The sequence below is a fragment of the Hirundo rustica genome, chromosome 2 (genome assembly GCF_015227805.2).
Source record: "Hirundo rustica isolate bHirRus1 chromosome 2, bHirRus1.pri.v3, whole genome shotgun sequence".
Lineage (NCBI taxonomy): Eukaryota > Metazoa > Chordata > Aves > Passeriformes > Hirundinidae > Hirundo > Hirundo rustica.
In genome coordinates, this window is record NC_053451.1 from 92,839,906 (window position 1) to 92,857,987 (window position 18,082).

General features: G+C 39.0%; 1 protein-coding gene across 13 annotated transcripts in view; it reads right to left on the reverse strand.

Moving 5' to 3' along the window:
* The window catches only part of MCF2L (MCF.2 cell line derived transforming sequence like), a 146,601-nt gene that overhangs the window by 26,208 nt on the left and 102,311 nt on the right, over positions 1-18,082 (reverse strand). For 9 of the 13 annotated variants that reach the window (XM_040089997.2, XM_040089980.2, XM_040090082.2 and 6 more), the window contains exons 4-8: positions 14,572-14,662; positions 4,037-4,156; positions 3,088-3,204; positions 2,429-2,578; positions 1,618-1,742 (exon numbers count right to left, since the gene is read on the reverse strand). In XM_040089997.2, the coding sequence (XP_039945931.1) occupies positions 1,618-1,742; positions 2,429-2,578; positions 3,088-3,204; positions 4,037-4,156; positions 14,572-14,662 (603 nt within the window). Of the gene's footprint in view, positions 1-1,617; positions 1,743-2,428; positions 2,579-3,087; positions 3,205-4,036; positions 4,157-14,571; positions 14,663-14,781; positions 15,313-16,795; positions 16,992-18,082 lie in introns of those variants that run through there. The other 4 variants (XM_040090058.1, XM_040090049.1, XM_040090065.1 and 1 more) reach the window with 3 other exon arrangements.

Below are 18,082 nucleotides of genomic sequence, written 5' to 3' on the forward strand. Positions count from 1 at the left end.
GAATGATGGGTGCAACCTTCAATGGACAATGCAATCCTGCACAGTAAATAAAAAGGCTCCCTAAAGCAGTATTTTTCAGGAGAAATAAACTGGACACAGGAAACATTTCCTACAACAATATTGATGTAAAAAACTGAAACTGAACACAAACATTCAGTTCTGAAAAATGGGCAAGTGTTTATTTTAAGCACCTTCTCAGCTTTGGCGTGGGGTGATGAGGAGCTGAGGCTAATGTGCATAAATAAGATACGTAAATGCATGTGGGTTAAGACTCAGAGGAATCCAAGCTTTAGGTTATCCGGAAAAATTCAGGTAAAATTTGTACTGCTATAACCAACCAGCTGCCTTTACATTTCATTCTTTGGAGCAAAGCTCACCTGAAGGCCCTTGCTCCCTCTCTTCCAAGCAGAGTTATTAATTAAACGTCACAGGGAAGTGTACAGCTGTGTTGGGCTGAGGAAAATCTTCTTTGATTATAATTCTGGCAAATGACTTAAAACTTTCACTTCTTAACCTACCTTCTATTATTGCATTTGACAGTATGATATCCCATGGACTTCATAAAGTGCACTTTGATGTACTTAGGCTAAACATCAGAATTGTAATGAACTTCTGTCTTTAACAGTACAGAAATGAACTCTGAATTTACAAGTTAAAACCAACTAGAGAAAAGGCAGTGACACTCACACACAGAGTTTGTTCCAACTTCCATCAGATATCGTATTGAATAGGAATGTTATGGATAAATTAGCAACCCCCACCCTGATCATCCTTGGACAGCTGACCAAAAAAAGTGACTTCTGCCAAGCTTCGTGGGTTGGAATGGACAGTTATTTGGAAAGAAAGTCGGCCTGAGTGTAACACAGAAATGACAGACAAAAAAAGAATGCAAAATACTGCCTGGGGGAAATGAGCTATGCTTTCACAGCTTTGTGAAAATTTACATCTGGGCTACAGTGATATAATGTCTTCTAACCTGGCAGAAATGTGAGGGGGGTGTGTATGTGGCAGGCAGGGAGCAAAGGAAAACAATACCTATTACTTATATGCTCAAAGGAAGCACACAGGAAATCAGTGCATAGATAGTTCGAGAGTGGTATACTCCCTAGCAGCCCTTTAAAGGCTACTAACAACATTGTTTAGTTATTAGCTTTAAAAGAAAAAACCTCTCCCACTTCAAAGGGACCTAATGGAAATGGACAAATCTACTGAAAAGAAGGGGTTTATCACTTCAGTCTTCCCCTCATGCCTTCTTTACAGCAGCAAAAATTCTTAGATTGCACTTTAGTTTCTAAACAAAGCATTGATATTCTTTAAAATAAGGAAAAGATACCCAAGCATATAATCCAAATGTGACGAAAATGAAAAGACCTGTATTTATTGTGTGGTACCAGAATTCCAACCCCATTTCCCTATAGCCAGGTGACCCTGAAGTGGGCATCAGGGAGTTACTTTGTTCAGGACAGATCTGACAACAGAGGAGTTGTTTCTGAAATGTTTTATAATGTTCACATGGCAGCATTGGCATATTTTCAAAGCATAAATATGGAATTAAAGGAGCTGGGGAGGGGTCAAAGAAGCAGAAAAGCAGTATATTTAGTATTCCACACCTCTCACCTTTCTACGGTTGTTTGATTGTCTAGCTGATCTTGATTCAGTTTGTATTCAGGATTCTCAGTAACTGGTTTTGTAATACTGCCAAGGATATCATCTCCCTGTTCTACTGCTACCCTGATATCCTCCTACAAAGCAAAACAAAACAAAATGAAACAAAACAAACTCCCCAAACGCTGTAGTGGCATTTTGATGTTTTTTAAGCAGAATTCACAAGGCACTGAATTGAAAGAAGGATTTCAAAAGCATTCAAGCAAGCACAGTTTTATTAAAAGCAGTGGCTGACAACAGATAGTGAAAGATAAATGTCAGCTTCTTCCACGTTTGCCATCTTAAGACCCCAGTGTAACTGAGTTGAATTTTCCTGGTAGACAGCCTTCTAGAGTCACTTTAGGGTACAAATATCTCAAAAATTTTAGATGCACAGCTCTGAAACCGCCAAATAGCTTTCATTTGATCCTTTTTGAAAGAACATTTGTTCGTGTTTCAAAAGGCCATATATTTTAATATGCATGCAAATACAATCAAATTTCCTGTTGCAAACAAAACTACAAATTAAACACACCACTACTTACAAAGAAATTATTGTTTCGCATACAATCCATTATGCATTTGTACATGCATAAACTTAGTTTCAAGAAATGTCATTTTTCAATGCAAAAAGGATTTTTAGCATCAAAAAAAACAAGTTCAAAAAGATACCAATGGTTCACATTATTACTATTAGCATCGTCCATATTTTCCATTAATACCGCTAGCTATAAATTAAAAGACAGCTTAACTAGAAGACAGCATCTCTACAAAAATTACATACCTTCATTTTGTCCTTCTTTTCTGTGTGTGTTGCAAGAAGGGAGCTGGTTGATTGCACATCATTTGGTAGTTCTGTTTCGGCCAGCTCAGTCCCAAAGGACTGAAGAATCTGAGCTGTTTGCTTAACCTTTTGGGCGAAACCTTCTATAGCCTTTTGGAATGAAAAGCATTAAAGATGTTTCGTGTTCATCACACACATATGTACAAACAAACACAAGCACACAAAATATAACTCTCAAAACAAACCCAAACAGCTGAATCACAAGACTGAAAAATGGCCAAAGTAGAATTTTGCAAGCAACAGATACCGTCACCATTAATTCCTTAATTGTATATTTTTCTTAGGCTTGTATCAGGTGTATCTTCTTCATATTTTTATAATCTGGAGTTATTTTACAACTTGAGCTTTTTCTTTCTTGTAGCAAAAACCAATAAACCTCAACACAATAACACACTGTAGTTCCTTCGCTCCAAGTGCTCAGAAAACCACTCCCAAGTTATTACTCATATTATTACTCTAAGATGACTAAGTACCATTGGGAACATCTTCTCACACTGAGCAAGTCAACTTGCATCACTTGGAATCTGTTTTATAAATGACAGGGTAGAAAACAGAAGGGTTCATTAAGCTGAAAAGTTAAAACAAAGCCTAAGACTTACAGTACGACGGGACAGCCATCTGTTGTGGCAGTAATCCAGGGTGCCACCAAGATCTTCTGTTAATTGTGTCTTATCAATGTAACCCTGCAGTTCTGACACTGAGCCCAGCATTATGATCTGCAGCAGGACAGGAAAAAAGTGAACGTGACCAGTGGTGACAAGTCCCTTGTTAAGGATTCTAAGCCCCATCCTTCAGACACTGAAAGAGAAGATGCACTTTGATATAAAAGTGAGAGATGGAACTGTTTCCTGTGGATATAGGAAAACAAACTTAACAGTTCTTTCAGTTGAAGATGATGTAAATGTAAATGTAAATGACTGAATATGAGCATGGGCACCAGGCATACTGAAAAAAAAACAACAACAACAACTTATGGATTATACAGCATAACATTGCCAGATTTTTTTTATCTTGATCAACCATACTTGGCTATTTTCTAAAAGCAACATTCATTTCTTGTTCATTTTTTCCTTGTTATCCTGAGTCTGCAGGACAAAACAATAGTGTCTACATGGATTTGTCATGTAAGGACCAGTTCCCCAAAATAAATGAAAGATGGGGGAAAATTTTCTTAAAGACCATCTTTCCTCCTTGAAATTTACAATAACATTTATATCATCAGCTCATATAGTTTCAAATTTTATTTTAAAATATAAATGCTGTACACTTGCAAACAAAAACACAATCTGTGGGTTTACTGGCGATATAATAACAGGCATCCATTGTATGTTTGCTCAAGTGACAGAAACCATAGCATTTGTCCATGGGAAAAGCATCTGCTTCAAAATTCACATACTCTTTCAAGAAAAAGCCATCATGAATTAGCTAAAATTGCTAGAACTGCCTCTAAGCATGGGTTTTTGTTGGGGTTTCTTTGGTCCTCACTGGTTACCTAAAGTACTTTTATAGATTCCTGGTAGTAAGGTGAAAACAGAGGATTTTACTTACAGGTACTTTCATTTTAAGCTCATCTTTGTTGAATCTGAAAGCAATGTCCGAGAGAGCTCGATGGAAAAATCCTGTTGGGCGCAGAACGAGGACTAATTGCAGGTTTCCTGGAAAAGATGCCTGCAAAGCAAGTTTAGCCTGTTATTTTCTGTGTCTCAGCTCCAGAAAATATTTTTGAACAAGAAGAAGCCCCTGATAAACCACAAACTAACTCTATCAAAGGCCTCCCATAATGGGGTGACCAATCATATTGTTGCATAGCTAGTACAAAGAGCTTCATTCAAAAGACATTTACTTGTCTTTGGGAACAGGGATCTATTCTCTTGGAATCAATTTTTTTTCAGGGCTGGCTTGTGCTGCTCTTCAGCCAAGATTACAACCTACCCAAGGAGGCTAATGAACAAACAGCAGTGGCTTAGTATTTTTTAAACATCAAGACTTTTATGGCTATTTCTTCCTCTCTTTAATAGAAGGTGCCAAAGAAACCTCCATTATTGTGTGAAAACCTAACAACAAATTTCTAATTTCTGCATATACTACCTTGCCAGTTTCCTACACAAGTTTTTGCCACAGAGGATGAATTTCTCAGGCGGTAACTTAGAAATAAGCTTTAATTTAGCTGACAAAAATAAAAATCAAGCATAAAAATTTTCAGTTCTGTTTTATCTCATCAACTTCCAACTAGCAATCTGATGGATCTTTCCCAGTTCTACAACAGGTAGAGGAAAAACAGAAGAGAGGGGAAACAAACAATAAAATAGCGTTAGATTATTTAATATCAACCTCTGCTGTGACAGAGATTTGCATATTTGGCATTTAGCCACTCTTGGAAACATTCTCCTCTATTCACTACTTCCACTGTAGGGAGGCAGTGAAATTCACTAAAGAAACTATCATTAAAATGATTAAGTATGCAATTTTCTTCATTATACTGTTAGAAATTATTTCACTTTGCTAGCTAACTGGTTTACCAGAGGGAAGGAAAAAAAAGCCCACCTAAAAAGCCCCAATGACTGAAGGAGCTGTTATGCTATGCTCTGCTCCATGCCTACTGGAACTGTTACTATCTGGGAGGTTAAGAGTGACTTAATAATCATTTTGAGGTTTCCAAGGGTTCCAGGTACTTAGCATTAGAAATGAAAAACTTTTAAAGGGAAAAGCAGTTTAACACTTTTCTGGAAAATGTCACAGATTCATTGTGGTTCCCCAGATATTCAGTATAAAACCAAGATTTCAATTTGACTGAAGAACCTTAAATGCTTGAGCTTCTCAATCTGCCTCGACTTCAATGATGTCCAAATTTTCTAGAAAGTACAGTGGTTCAGTTCCAAAGGAGTCTGAGAGCTGGGAACAGAATCCAGGTAATTCTGAGTGCCCTCACTGGCTCCTCAGACTTGCACTATAAAATTCACTAAAAAAGTACACTGTACACTAAAACTAGTACTGCCTGTGAGGTTAAGTAACTCATAGTTATCAGAGGAAAAACCTTTCCTAGATAATTTCTGACTGTATTCAGAAGAAAAAGAAAAGATTATGCTTTCCTTACTCTTTTCCCTGAACTACTGTACAAAGCAAACCCACAAATGTATTTAAGCGACATAAAAACAACAGACAAAAATATTCTTTAATTAAATCTCCTAGATAAGCCTTTTAGAATGACAGCTGTATTTACTTCTCTCATTCAACAGACATGTCAACTTATTTTGTGCCTGTAACAGCAGTGTTCACTCCAACTGAGCAGTTACTTTTTACCATTAACTTCCAAAATGCAAAGCTTATTCGGTGGCAATGCAAATATTTCAGAATAAAAATTATGAAAGAGATACCTTTTAAGTAACACATTTTGAAAAAAATAAGGTGCCTCCTTGTGAGACATCCACCCCACCACATGATGTCGTGACCCATTATCAATGGCAGAGAATATCTGCAACCCATTTAGCCTCACTAGGAGAGCTGGGAAACGCCCTGGACAGTGTGCTAGATAATCTCATCGAGGCTCCCTTTCCCCACAGAAGGTTGGGCCAGATGGTCTTGCAATGTCCCTCCCAACCCACTCAGTGATTTTATGACATTTAGGCTATTACTGAAGCAAACAGCAGTACCCAAATGCAATGTAATAGTAAATTTTTCTGGACTGTGTATTAGTTCTTATGAAATAGCGTTTAATTGCATGATGAAATTAAGTATGATGTTCAATTCAATGAAAACAGAAACACGCATTACAATTATTTTCCATCTTAATGTGTCAACCTTAAATGATGCTGTTGAAGTCAATACAGTCTTGTATCACTTGAATTCCCATTCTAAAACTGTCAGAAATCTCCCTTCTCTCTGAATAAAAGCTCAAAATCCAGATTACTTTGACTTTGTGTACAGTATAAACTTGACTCCACTAGTCTTGTCTCCATTTCATCTTTTTTCTTCAAAAAAGCCCTATGTCTTAAAAAAAATGATGCCTCCTTCCCTTGCTGTGGCTAGGAGTCAAATCTGCAAAATGATTTTTGTGAAACAAGAAAGGGAAGTTGTGCTACAGTAAACAATGTTGGACTTGTGCCAGCTATTACAGTTTATCAAAGGTTGTATGTGCACTGCCAAAATACTACTATTTTTCCTAACATTTTTTTGCTAAAGCCCTGGTGACTTGCAGAGACAATACCATGATGTAAGAGATACTCCGTAGCTGCCTGTAAACTTCATTGACCAGTCAACTTCACCCTGAACACTGGAACAAAACAAAAATTCTCTGTTCCAGTCTGGCAGCACATTTGTTTGAAGCCATTGTATGCTAACCAGACAACAAACAATGACTTCTCAATAATGCTTTGCTAAATACTAAGCACCAAAAAATTTTCATGTTATGTTTACCAGTACTATCAAATAAAGTGCCTTCAAGGACTGTTTCACTGAAGTCAATGAACCTTACTCAGATTTGTTGAAGGGTTTGGATGTTTAAAAACTGGGTTGATTTTTCTCCCCAGAGTGTTTTTCTTTACTCGATTAATTAATATTAACAGTTCCCCCAACATCTTGTCTCAAATATTGAATTTATCCAATTTAATGCCAATGCAAAAGAGACTAGGGTCATGGGTTTTCATATTCTCTGCAAAAATTAGGAGAGCCAGCCCATATATTCATTCATCTCACTTGCACTTGTTTGACACTTCATAATAGCCGTGGGATTAGTTTTCTATCTGCTCATCTCCTTCACTTTCTCATCCAGTCAGGTCAGTGCCAATTCCAAAGAGAAAAATATGTAGATGTGCACATTGTTATCAGCTTTAAATTAAATCTGAACAAACCAAGAATTTGTATACAGCACAGACGCAGGATCAAAGAGCTCCAATACACCGAGGTCTTTGTTGCCCTACAAGTATCCTAACCTAGAATGCAGGGAAGAACCTTCTCTGGCTGGACAAAATAAGGAACAAGCATAAATTCTCCAGAAAGCCAGCTAATAATTTCTCAGGAGCAGGTTAAGCTGCCTGCTTTGAGGCATCTGCTTCTGTGGATGGGGAGCCTTTCACTGCATGCCCCGGGTGTGTGGAAAGGGGAAAACGTATAGACTGATCCCAGCTGAGTTCTGGGCAAAATGTAAAATCAAATTATCATAGAATCACAGAACAGATTGGATTGGAAAGTATCTTAAAGATCACCTATTTCTAACCCCTTCCCACCCCCCCAGGGCTGGAACACCTTCCACTAGACCAGGCTGCTCAGGTCCTCATCCAACCTCACCTTGAACATTTCCAGGGTTGAGGCGTCCACAACTTCTCTGGGCAACCTGTTCCAGTGCCTCAGTACTCTTACAGTAAAGAATTTCTTCCTAACATGTAATATAAATCTCTCCTCATTCAGTTTAAAACAACTCCCCCTTGTCCTATCACTATCTGACTGTGTAAAGTCACTCTCCCTCTATTTTGTAAGCCCCCTCTAAATACCAAAAGGCTGCAGCGAGGTCTGGCTCAGAGCCTTCTCTGAACAACCTCAATTCTCTCAGCCTGTTCTCATAGGAGAGATGCTCCAGACCTCTGATCACCTTTGTGGCATCCTCTGGACCACATGTTAGTTGTGTATTACCCTAACTACCATTTTTCTTCCCAGAAATTACTGACAGAGAGGCTGTGTGTACCACCACTCAGTACTGACCCTGAAGTTAAGCCAGCTTGTAGAAATATCGTAACCATGTGAGCCATCAAAGATCTAATGCCTGATTTGGGTTAAATAGTTCTGTCTCAAAATATTTGAAACAACACTAATTTTCATTTTATGAACAGCTTCAAAATACCCACATTGCCACACTCTGTGGTGGTGTTTTCCTTTCTGCAGTTACTAGTATGCCATAAGCCACAGAGCACTTCTTTCCAAAATGCTTCTGTATATAAAGGGCCTAGTAAGTATTTGCTTACCTTTTTTTTTTTAAGACTGTTTATTCCTGGCTAAAATGAACAAGTGTCTTACACATAATTCTCTTGTCACAAAAGAATCTTAAATTAAATCAGTTCATAAAAAGAGCAGCTTGAAATCTAGTTTTAAAAACATAGAACTGTTTTGCATTAGATCTATGTTTAATGCTTATGACATTATGATTCTGCTTTCAGAGTTTAAGTGACTCACTTCTCTTTTTTCACATATAAAACAAATACGTAAAATAAAGAAAAATGGCTAACTATACAAGGATAACTGTGAAAGTGCCTGCATGTATAGTAGTCTCAGAATATCCAAAGCAGTAAAACAGAACCACACTGATCTCAAAATAAACTTACTAATTTGTGGGAGATTAGGGACAGGCGATCGGAAGATATCGCGCTGTACGGGTAGACAGAACCCCTCCATCAACACTTAGTTGGTTAGTGTCCTTGATAAGGTAAGCAACACGTAACTTGTAACGTAAGCAGACGGACGTGATGTAGCAAACAGAGGTATTATAACCCCATGTAATCAGTTAATAAATGCCATTAGCCATCCACCACACTGGTGTCTGTGAGTTGGTGGTCCGAGCAGCCTGGGTGTGGCTGCCGTGTCGTTCCTGGAACCAGGTCGCTACACCTCAGAGGAGGTAACGCTCATTTATCATTTACTGTACTCATTCACAACAATAGCCACAAAATTAATGCAAATACTGTTCCAGCTTCAACATACTGCCAAGTTCTAGGCTTAAATCCAAGCAAAACGAGAAACATGACCAGGGCTGAAAGAAGAGCAGTATTTTCAAACTTAAGCCATACAAAGAGAGAAGTGTCATTATATTTTTCAGGACATGATGCAAAGAGCTAACTAGAGACTGGGCTAGTGGGAAATACCTGTCCCATATAAATATAAAATAGTGCCTTTCATGAGGCACCATTTACAAAACATATCTTTTCTACATCAAGAACTTACTAAGAAACTCAACATCTCTACAAACAAGACCAAAGAACTCAAAGTTGGATTATTGCAATTCAGCATTTCTCACCTTGGATATAACCAATAAGATTCCGGATGGCACAAAACTGGGACTGCCTGACTCCTGCAAGGTTTAGGCTGGCATTACAAAATCAAAGAATCAATTACATTGGAAAAGACCTCCAGGATCACTGAGTCCAATCTAAGCACTCCGGCGTGCTGTGTCCACTGGCTTCTGGTTTTCTCCTGCCAGCCAGCGGTCTTGGCCCTGATCTTCAAAGGAATTAATGGGCTACGTCGCTGTTACAGTGAAGACTGCATTTTGATTTATGAACAGCTAAGAAAAGCAGTGCTCTGGACAAGGCAGTCCAAAACAGAAGGCATGAAATCTGCATGCCGTGCATCCTTAGCGAGTGGCGGCAAATTGCAAAGCAAACTTCTTCTACAGGAGGCCGAATAAAACCCATCTCTTGTCACATTTAGAAAGGGATGTGTCATTTTGTAACTGGATAAAAATTCCTCACTACCTCCCCCAAACAACCTCCATCCTAACTGCTTACTCGAGAGCAGTGGCCCACAGGTACATTATTCCCTGCCACCAAGAAATTTTCCCTGGACCTTCAATATGAGGTTGATGAATGGTTATGATAAAATTTTTAATGATGTTGAGTACAGTTTTTTGTTTGTCTAAAAGAGTGAGTTCACACTGCAACCTGTCCCTTTAGATGGAGGAAGGCTATGACAGGACAAGAGACTAATACAGCGTAATGATATAGACTTCATTTTTTAAAGAACACACTGGAACTGTGAAAGGAGCAGTGTGAAATCCTAGAACACACTGATCAGTAAAAAGCCTTGCTCCTACAAGTGTGGATTGAATATTGTTTCAACCTCATGTGGAAGGTCCAAGGAAAATATACTTCCTTGGTGCGTAGAGAATAATGGACCTGTGGGCCGCTGCTCTCGAGTAAGCAGTTAGGATGGAGGTTGTTTGGGGGAGGTAGTGAGGAATTTTTATCCAATTACAAAACTCTGCATGCCCTTGTTTGGGTATGATAACATTAGGAAAGAAAAAAAAAAGAAAAAGAGGAAAAAAAAAGTAATTTTTAGCTGCATGGAAAGGACAAGTGGATCAATTTGTCTGGCACTTGTCATTTACCCAGCTTCATCTGGGACAATACAGTGCTCCTCCTTGCACACTTATCCATGGGACTACGCAATTGCCCAGGCCCAGGAGCTAAAAGGTTCAGCAAGGTCTTGCATGTCTCTTTATCCTCTGAATACTGTGTTTAATCTAACTGAAAACAGGACATTCTAATACAAATTTAGAAGAATCACTGCAGCTGACAGGGCAAAAAGTTGAAAAAAATTTGTATCCTCAAACAACAAGTGAACAATTCGCAACTACTAACTTCAGTATTCTTCTTGTAAGAACTTTCAAATTCTACTGTCTCCCTAACAACATGACAATTTGCTATCAAGACTTCACACCTAACATGAAACTTGGCTCTTGGAATCTCTACCAGAACTTCACCTCCCAGCCTGACTATCCCAGCAGACCAGATTCTTCCTAGGCTAATAACATCACTTCAGCTAAATCAGGTGAAGAAATAATAATAATAATAATAATCGTAATAACAATAACAACAACAATAATAATAGTAATAATAATGATGATGTTGTTTGCAGTGTCTCTTAAGCCACAGAGTCTGCAAGTCTTGTGCTTGCTAATAACAACATCTTGGGCCGCCTGCCCATTGCAACCTCATTGAGCAGAATAAAACAGTAGCAAAGTCTGCATTGCTGGCCACCTTCCTGCCACAGTCTCCGTCCCATTCCAGTAAAAGAAGGGTCCTGTTTCAGCCCAGACCTCTGGCTTTGCCCTCAGTCCCACTGCATATGCTGCAGCAGCAGCAATCCTGGGCGAGTGTGCACTCACTGACCTTCCACTATGCCTGCAAAAATAGGTTAACTGCATCTCCAGAGTCTTGATTACAACAACCTTTAAATATCGGCAGGAAATACAGATTCAGCTCATCATCGCTCATTTTCTGCCCCAGGAACAACAACAAAAAAAGAAGTACCCCTAATAACAAAGAAGGAAAAATGAAGCTTAGAGATTTTTAATAATATATTTTCCACAATAATTTCAGCCCAAAACAAAACATTTTTTTAGTTTTGTTTCAAAACATGCTTCCAATACTCACTAGTACAAACCAAATGTGTATGAAGAATCTTGAAAATAACAAGAAATAATAATAACAAATACATGCTAGCATGAATTTCTGTTTAACAGCCGCTCAGTGCTTACAAATACATGTCCTACAATTGCCAGGATATTAGTGATGGGCAGATGTTCCAGCCAGGATATTCCTGTCGGGCAGTGCTCCAGCCACAGCACCCTGTGCTGGCATTTCTGATTTCACAAATCAAGAGCGTCAATTCCCTCAGGATGAATAGAGAAAAACCAGGAAAGATGGCAGAAATGACAACAAATAAACCAACAGCTAAAACTCTCTTCTCAAATAACATGAGACTCCTATCCTCACATGCAGCAATAAGCTTTAGCAATCAAAAAAAAAAAAAAAAAAAAAAAAAAAAAAAAAATAAAATAAAATAAAGCTCTGAATAGGGGCTTTTTACAAAGGCAAAGAGTGACATGACAAGGGGGAATGGCATCAAATTGAAAGGAAGGAGATTTAGATGGAACATTAGGAAGAAATTCTTTCCTCTGGGGGTGGTGAGGCACTGGAACAGGTTACTCAGAGAAACTGGGAACTTCCCATCCTTGGAAGTGTTCAAGGCCAGGCTTGGATGGGGCTTTGAGCCGCCTTGTCTAGTGAAAGGTGTCTCTGCCCAGGGCTGGAGGTTGGAATTAGATGATCTTTAAGGTCTCTTCCAATCCAAACCATTCTGTGATTCTGTGATTGAAACTGCCAGAGGTATCAGAGGTTCAGATATCCAGCACAGTCTGGGTAGCCCAAATAATAACTCAGATGCTTCATAACCACCAAAAGACAATTCTGACTGTTAGGTAAACCACACAGGTTGAAGTCTCCAGTTACCCCTGAGCCATAAAAAAAAAAACAACAAAAAAAAACCAAAAAACCAAAACCAAAACCAAAACCAAACAAAACCAAACAAAACCAAACAAAACAACAACAACAACAAAAAAAAAAAAAAAAAACCAAAAAAAAACCAAAAAACACCTTTGTCTATCAGTAGGACCTCACTAATTTGGCACAATATACTTATCTTGTATATTTGGCTTTGGTTTTTTTTGTTAAACAACAGACAGCTGAAATGCATTAGGTTACATTTATATCAAATACTATAACAAAGTTATGATGGAGCAAACAATTTTTCACTACATTTTCTTTTGGAATAGGAACACAAAATTTTCAAGTATACAGGGCTGATGTGACTGCTGCTGAAGCCCAGCAGGAGGACTGCTATAAATATATATACATGGGTACAATTCAAAGCAAACACTGTTGCTGTTCAAACAAAGAAGCAACTATAAAAAAATCAGGCCTTTAACAGAATAGAATTCAGCTAAGAAGCATGATTCTTCTCTCAGAAAAAGCTCACAGAAGAATGAAAGAAAGCTGAAAAAAGCAAAATAACTCATCAGCAGCAGTACTGCAACTGTGCAGTGCTCCCGCACTTAACACCCTTCTCTGGGCAAACCCCTTAGGCACCAACACCATCACAACAGTGCCAGATCATTTATAATGGGAAATAGTTGCTCAGTTCTGTTCAATGTGCTTCAAAGCAAAGTGACACACACTGGAGGAACATTACCATAAATGTTATCATGGCCATAAGCAATTTGTCTGTAGTTGCTCCCTAACCCTTACAACCCCAATTATGCAACTAAAAGGACCACAATCTGTGCAACACTTATCTGTCCTTGAACAGAAACTACAGCACTGACTTTTGAAAGAGATTCCAAACCTCCAGACAGAGTCCTTTTTCTTCAATCATCCTAAATTATTCTGCTCTCAGTTTTCACTACTGGAATCTGCTCAATGCTGCATCTCAACATTTCCAGATGAGCTGCAAAAGCAAATTTTGCTAATACTTCAACCTATTTGCAATGTTTTAACATTCCCACCATGATTACTCTGTAAAGAATTGTATTGTGGGAATATTATATCATTATATATTCATTCACAAAACATCATATAGCAGAAGTAATATACTACCTTTAAATATGTATTACTTTAAAGTAATCTACTACCTTTAACTTATAATAAACAAAAAATTCTTTGGCCATAATCAGGCCACATTAAAATGACATTTGCTCTTTCGATTTGACTTTTATCTTACAGAGTCAAAATTTTTCAGCCATTATAAATTAAAAGATTAGAGCTTTGTTTTTCAGCCCTTGCTGCAAAGACTACTGACACTAACAGATCAAGCAAGGATAACAAGGAAGAATTAAAACACAACCAACCAACCAAAAATGAAAAAAGCCCAAGTAAACCAGAAGTAGAATAAGCACATGATAAACATGAATCTGGCCTTCCCTACTTCTGAAAAAAAAGGGGAAAAAAAGGGAAAAAAAATCAAGCCTCTAATAAGCTTCTTCTCTTTTTCTGATTTTAAAAATATCAATTGAAAGGGAGACTGGAAAAGTTAAAGAGCATGTACTATTGATTGATCACAGAAGGCACATAAGGTTTTCTTGGTTACATGTAATCCTTGTTTTAAATCAAACATCACAAGAACCATGTGAACTCCTTCACAAGTGGTAAACTCAAGCAGGAGCCTCACTCTCATTTCTTCAAGAAAGGAAGCTCACTTGAATAGTGAAAAGTGGACCCAAACTCTACGGGATCCATGAGGTGTCCATGCAAATATTAGCTCCCAGCTGGGAGAGCTGCATGCTCACACATTCTCACACACACACAACCTCTCTCTCTCCAAGTGCATGCTTGGGAAGATGTCCTGAGCTGCACACTGCATTAAAAGCACACCATAGACACATGATGCTCTGTCTGGGAAACAAAAGACCTACTGGATACCTTCTGTATCATCTATTAGCTGACATATTGTTGAAGAAAAAAAAACCAATGCGTTTTTCCACTTGTAAGAGGCAGATTCAAAAAGAAAAATCTTTCTAAGGAGTCATTGAAAACAGTACTCACTGCTATCCGCAGTATGGAAGCTTTCACCGAGGTCCATTTGTCCTGTCTGCGATCTATGACAAGAATAAATCCAATTCCAGCATCTCGTAAACTAAGTTTGGAGGAGGAAAGAAGAAAACAGGAAAGTTTCGTTAAAAATTTAACTCCTGGTTCCCTCACACAGAAAAGCAGTTTTAAAAAAAAAAAAAAGGGAAAAAAAAGTAGCTTGACCTTTTTGTGCAGACTTTTCTTCATATAAATATCTTCAATACAGATACACTATACACCATTGCAAAGATGCAGTAGTCCCACAGCATTTCACAGGGTTTCAAAATGTATTTGAACAATGAATTCTTCTTTTCACAAGAGATAGTATTTACATTTCTTGCACAGGGATTATTTCAAAAGAAAATAAGTGATTGATTCTCCACTGTTTGGTGCTGATATAATCCTTTCCTCATGATGTTGTCAGAATAATTTCAGGATCAAAATAAAGTTGTTTTCCTTTTGCATTTGCTTTTAACCTTCTGTTTGAATGTCTTCCTCCTCACTGATACTTAAAACTCCTTAAAAGCACAGATCCTCCTGATCATTCCATGGTATTGCTCCACGCATCTGAAATTCTCATATGCCTCCTGGTTGTAAACTTCTTCCTAGGTGCATTTTCACATTCACCGACACAAAAAAACCTCACGGCATTTAAACTCTCCAAACCATAGATGAGAACAACGAGCTCAGAGGCACTTCTCTGGAATGGGAACATCTGTGAGAGAGATTCTGCTCAAATCCTGGCGTATGGGTGACCTTTCTATTTTGCCTGTGCTCAGCTGCATGTGCTACGGAGCCCTGACCAAGGGATATGCTCCTGTTTTGTAATTCCCCATCTAAGCCAATTGTGCAATGCCAGCAGCAGCCTTTGCCAGCCAATCGCAATCAAAATGGAAACAGCAGGCAAATACGAGGCAGACAGCCTCGGATTTATTGTTTTCTCTTACGTTTGCTCCTTTTCCAGCATATGTCCCGTATTTTTACTTCTGATAATTTATTGCAAGGCCTGCTGTGGCACTGTGTGACCTTTTGAAATACTGTGCATCAATTTGTTATGGTAATATCTTAAAAGAAAAAAATAAAAATCAACACAACAGAATGTCAGGATTCTTTATTCAAAATTGCTGAATCATGGAAACACCAGCTTTTCTTTATAAGATAATGTCAGTAGCATAATGATAAGAGGATGTTTAGGAGGATGAAGTACACAGGTACCCAGATGTGTCATCTTAAGCTACTCTTCAAAATGACATATTTAAATAGGACTCACAGTTTGTTTCCTTTCTTTTACAAAATGCAGCATCTCTCAAATTTACAGATGTACTATTCAGTGGGAAACAGAATTGCTAGAAATGCAAAGGAACCCTTGCTTTCTTTCAGAAGAAGCTAAGCAGTCCTTTTAGCACAGCAGAATATTAGAAGCAATCCTCACAGCCCACATTCAGTGCACGTTACTTAACTCTTGCCTCTGGGTTAGGACAACACTGATAAACAACATCTGAGCACTTGCCTTGTAAGCCTGACAACCCTTGCAGACAAACAGGGCTTTATAGTAGCAGTATGCTTCCCACTACAGTAAATTTCCATGATTTACTAAAGTTTCCCCTCTTCTTTTTCTTTATTTAAAGGGCAAGAGGAGGAGAGAGATCAAGGCTGATTTTAGCCTCTTCCTGTTCCTCATTTAAAGTTCTCACAACTTTAACCTTTAGTGACCGAGCAAAACAAAATTATAATAGCAACCATGTGCCAGAATAATCAGATGGCAAAACAAACTGCTTGGGTACACAGCCTTAATATGGAGTCAAAAAGGTGCTACAGCTGTCCCCACAGGAGTCAGTGTGGATTTTGGAGTGACTCATAAAGAGCTATTTTCCCTGCTCAGAAGAAGTTCCTAGGAGCCTTGAAATCCCTCCATACTTTCTCAGGCAGGGGAAGCATAATCTCAGAGTACCTAAATGCAACATCTGCATAATATTTCAAGAACCTACTGGTATTTCAGTGCAATATGAATAAAATTAAAGCCTCTGAAAGAGCATCAATAGGATTTCTCTCTAGGAGCACACGAAAATACAGGCTCAGCTGGGATCCCAGAAATTACCGGCATGGCAGCTCCACACAGTTCATCACCTGCCTCAACACCTGACAATAAGCAGAGCTTAATATCATTATCCTAGAAAAATAAAAAGACAAGGCTTACTTAAGTGGAAGAATTAACAAAGAAAAGCACATCTCCAAGACAGCCCAAAAGATGTCTTCTGCCAACCTTCTTTTTCCACTGGATCAAATAGAAGGATGTTGTGTGCTTGCATGAATCATCGAGCTCAGACATAAAAGCCAGGATTCCCCACTGCTGCCTAGAAGAGACCTGGTGGCAGGCAAAGTCTCGAGCATCTGATTTCAAACTGTTAACACCCCATTAATATAGACCGGTGGGGAAAAAAACCAAACCAAACCAAAACAAAACCCCTGTTCCAAATCAATCAGGGTGGGAAAAGTATTTGTTATCTTGACAACAGCGCCTTGTTGCAATGGCCTGGCTCTGGAATCTGGGACCCGGCTCCAGCAAGTCACGGGCAGGAAGCAACAAACCAAACTAAGACATTGTGTACAACAAAGTCGAGAACATTACAAAGAGAACAAAGTCATGTATTCAAGAAAAGTAAAGATTGAAAACAGGTCTGTTTGCCAATGTACCCTTGCTCCACTGACCTCCCTGTGCTGCCAGACACGCACCTGCGTATGGAGTTGCAAGACACCCTCTAGGGCACAGGATGAACGGTGCTTTGGAAACAAGCACATGCTCAATTTTCCTTTGGCTCCTGATTTAACTGTGAGTGTCCCTCTTTCCCTCAGCCATATTTATTACATTTAATCCTGATACTGGTTTTCTTCTACCCCTCCATGTGCTTGAGAGGAATGCATTTTGTTTTGTGCTCGGTGTCTCAGCAGAAGCATGCTCTGATGGGCACAGCTCATCAAAAGCTCATCAAGCTTTTTTCCCCTGCCTTGGCCTAGCTGCATTGTATTCATCAGCTTAGCTCACATCTTCTCATGCCTCTGCATCACTCTCCAATAAACTTCTTTCCACCACTGACATTTGTCTCTCCCATTCATCATTTCTTGTCCCAAGTTGTCTTTTTTTTTTTTTTTCCCCCAATTTCAGACTGTCAGGATGAATGGCATAAATTCTTACCCCTTCCTGAATATCACAGTCCCTTCACTCTCCAACTGCATGCTACGTCCCAGTCCATCTCCCAGCATCTTCCCTTGGGTGGACACTTCCCTCAGCTGTGGTCCTGCCTGTGGAGCCCAGCAGCTGCCTGCTGGTCAAGAGGTGCCACTCACATCCCATGCCACAGCCCTCCTCTCTCAGCCCTGGTGGCAGACCTGGCTCCAGAGCAGCTCATCCTGTAACCACCGAGAAGCTCCTGCTCAGCCCCAGGATGAAGCAGGACATTTTTGGCAACAGGCTTGAGTAGTTACT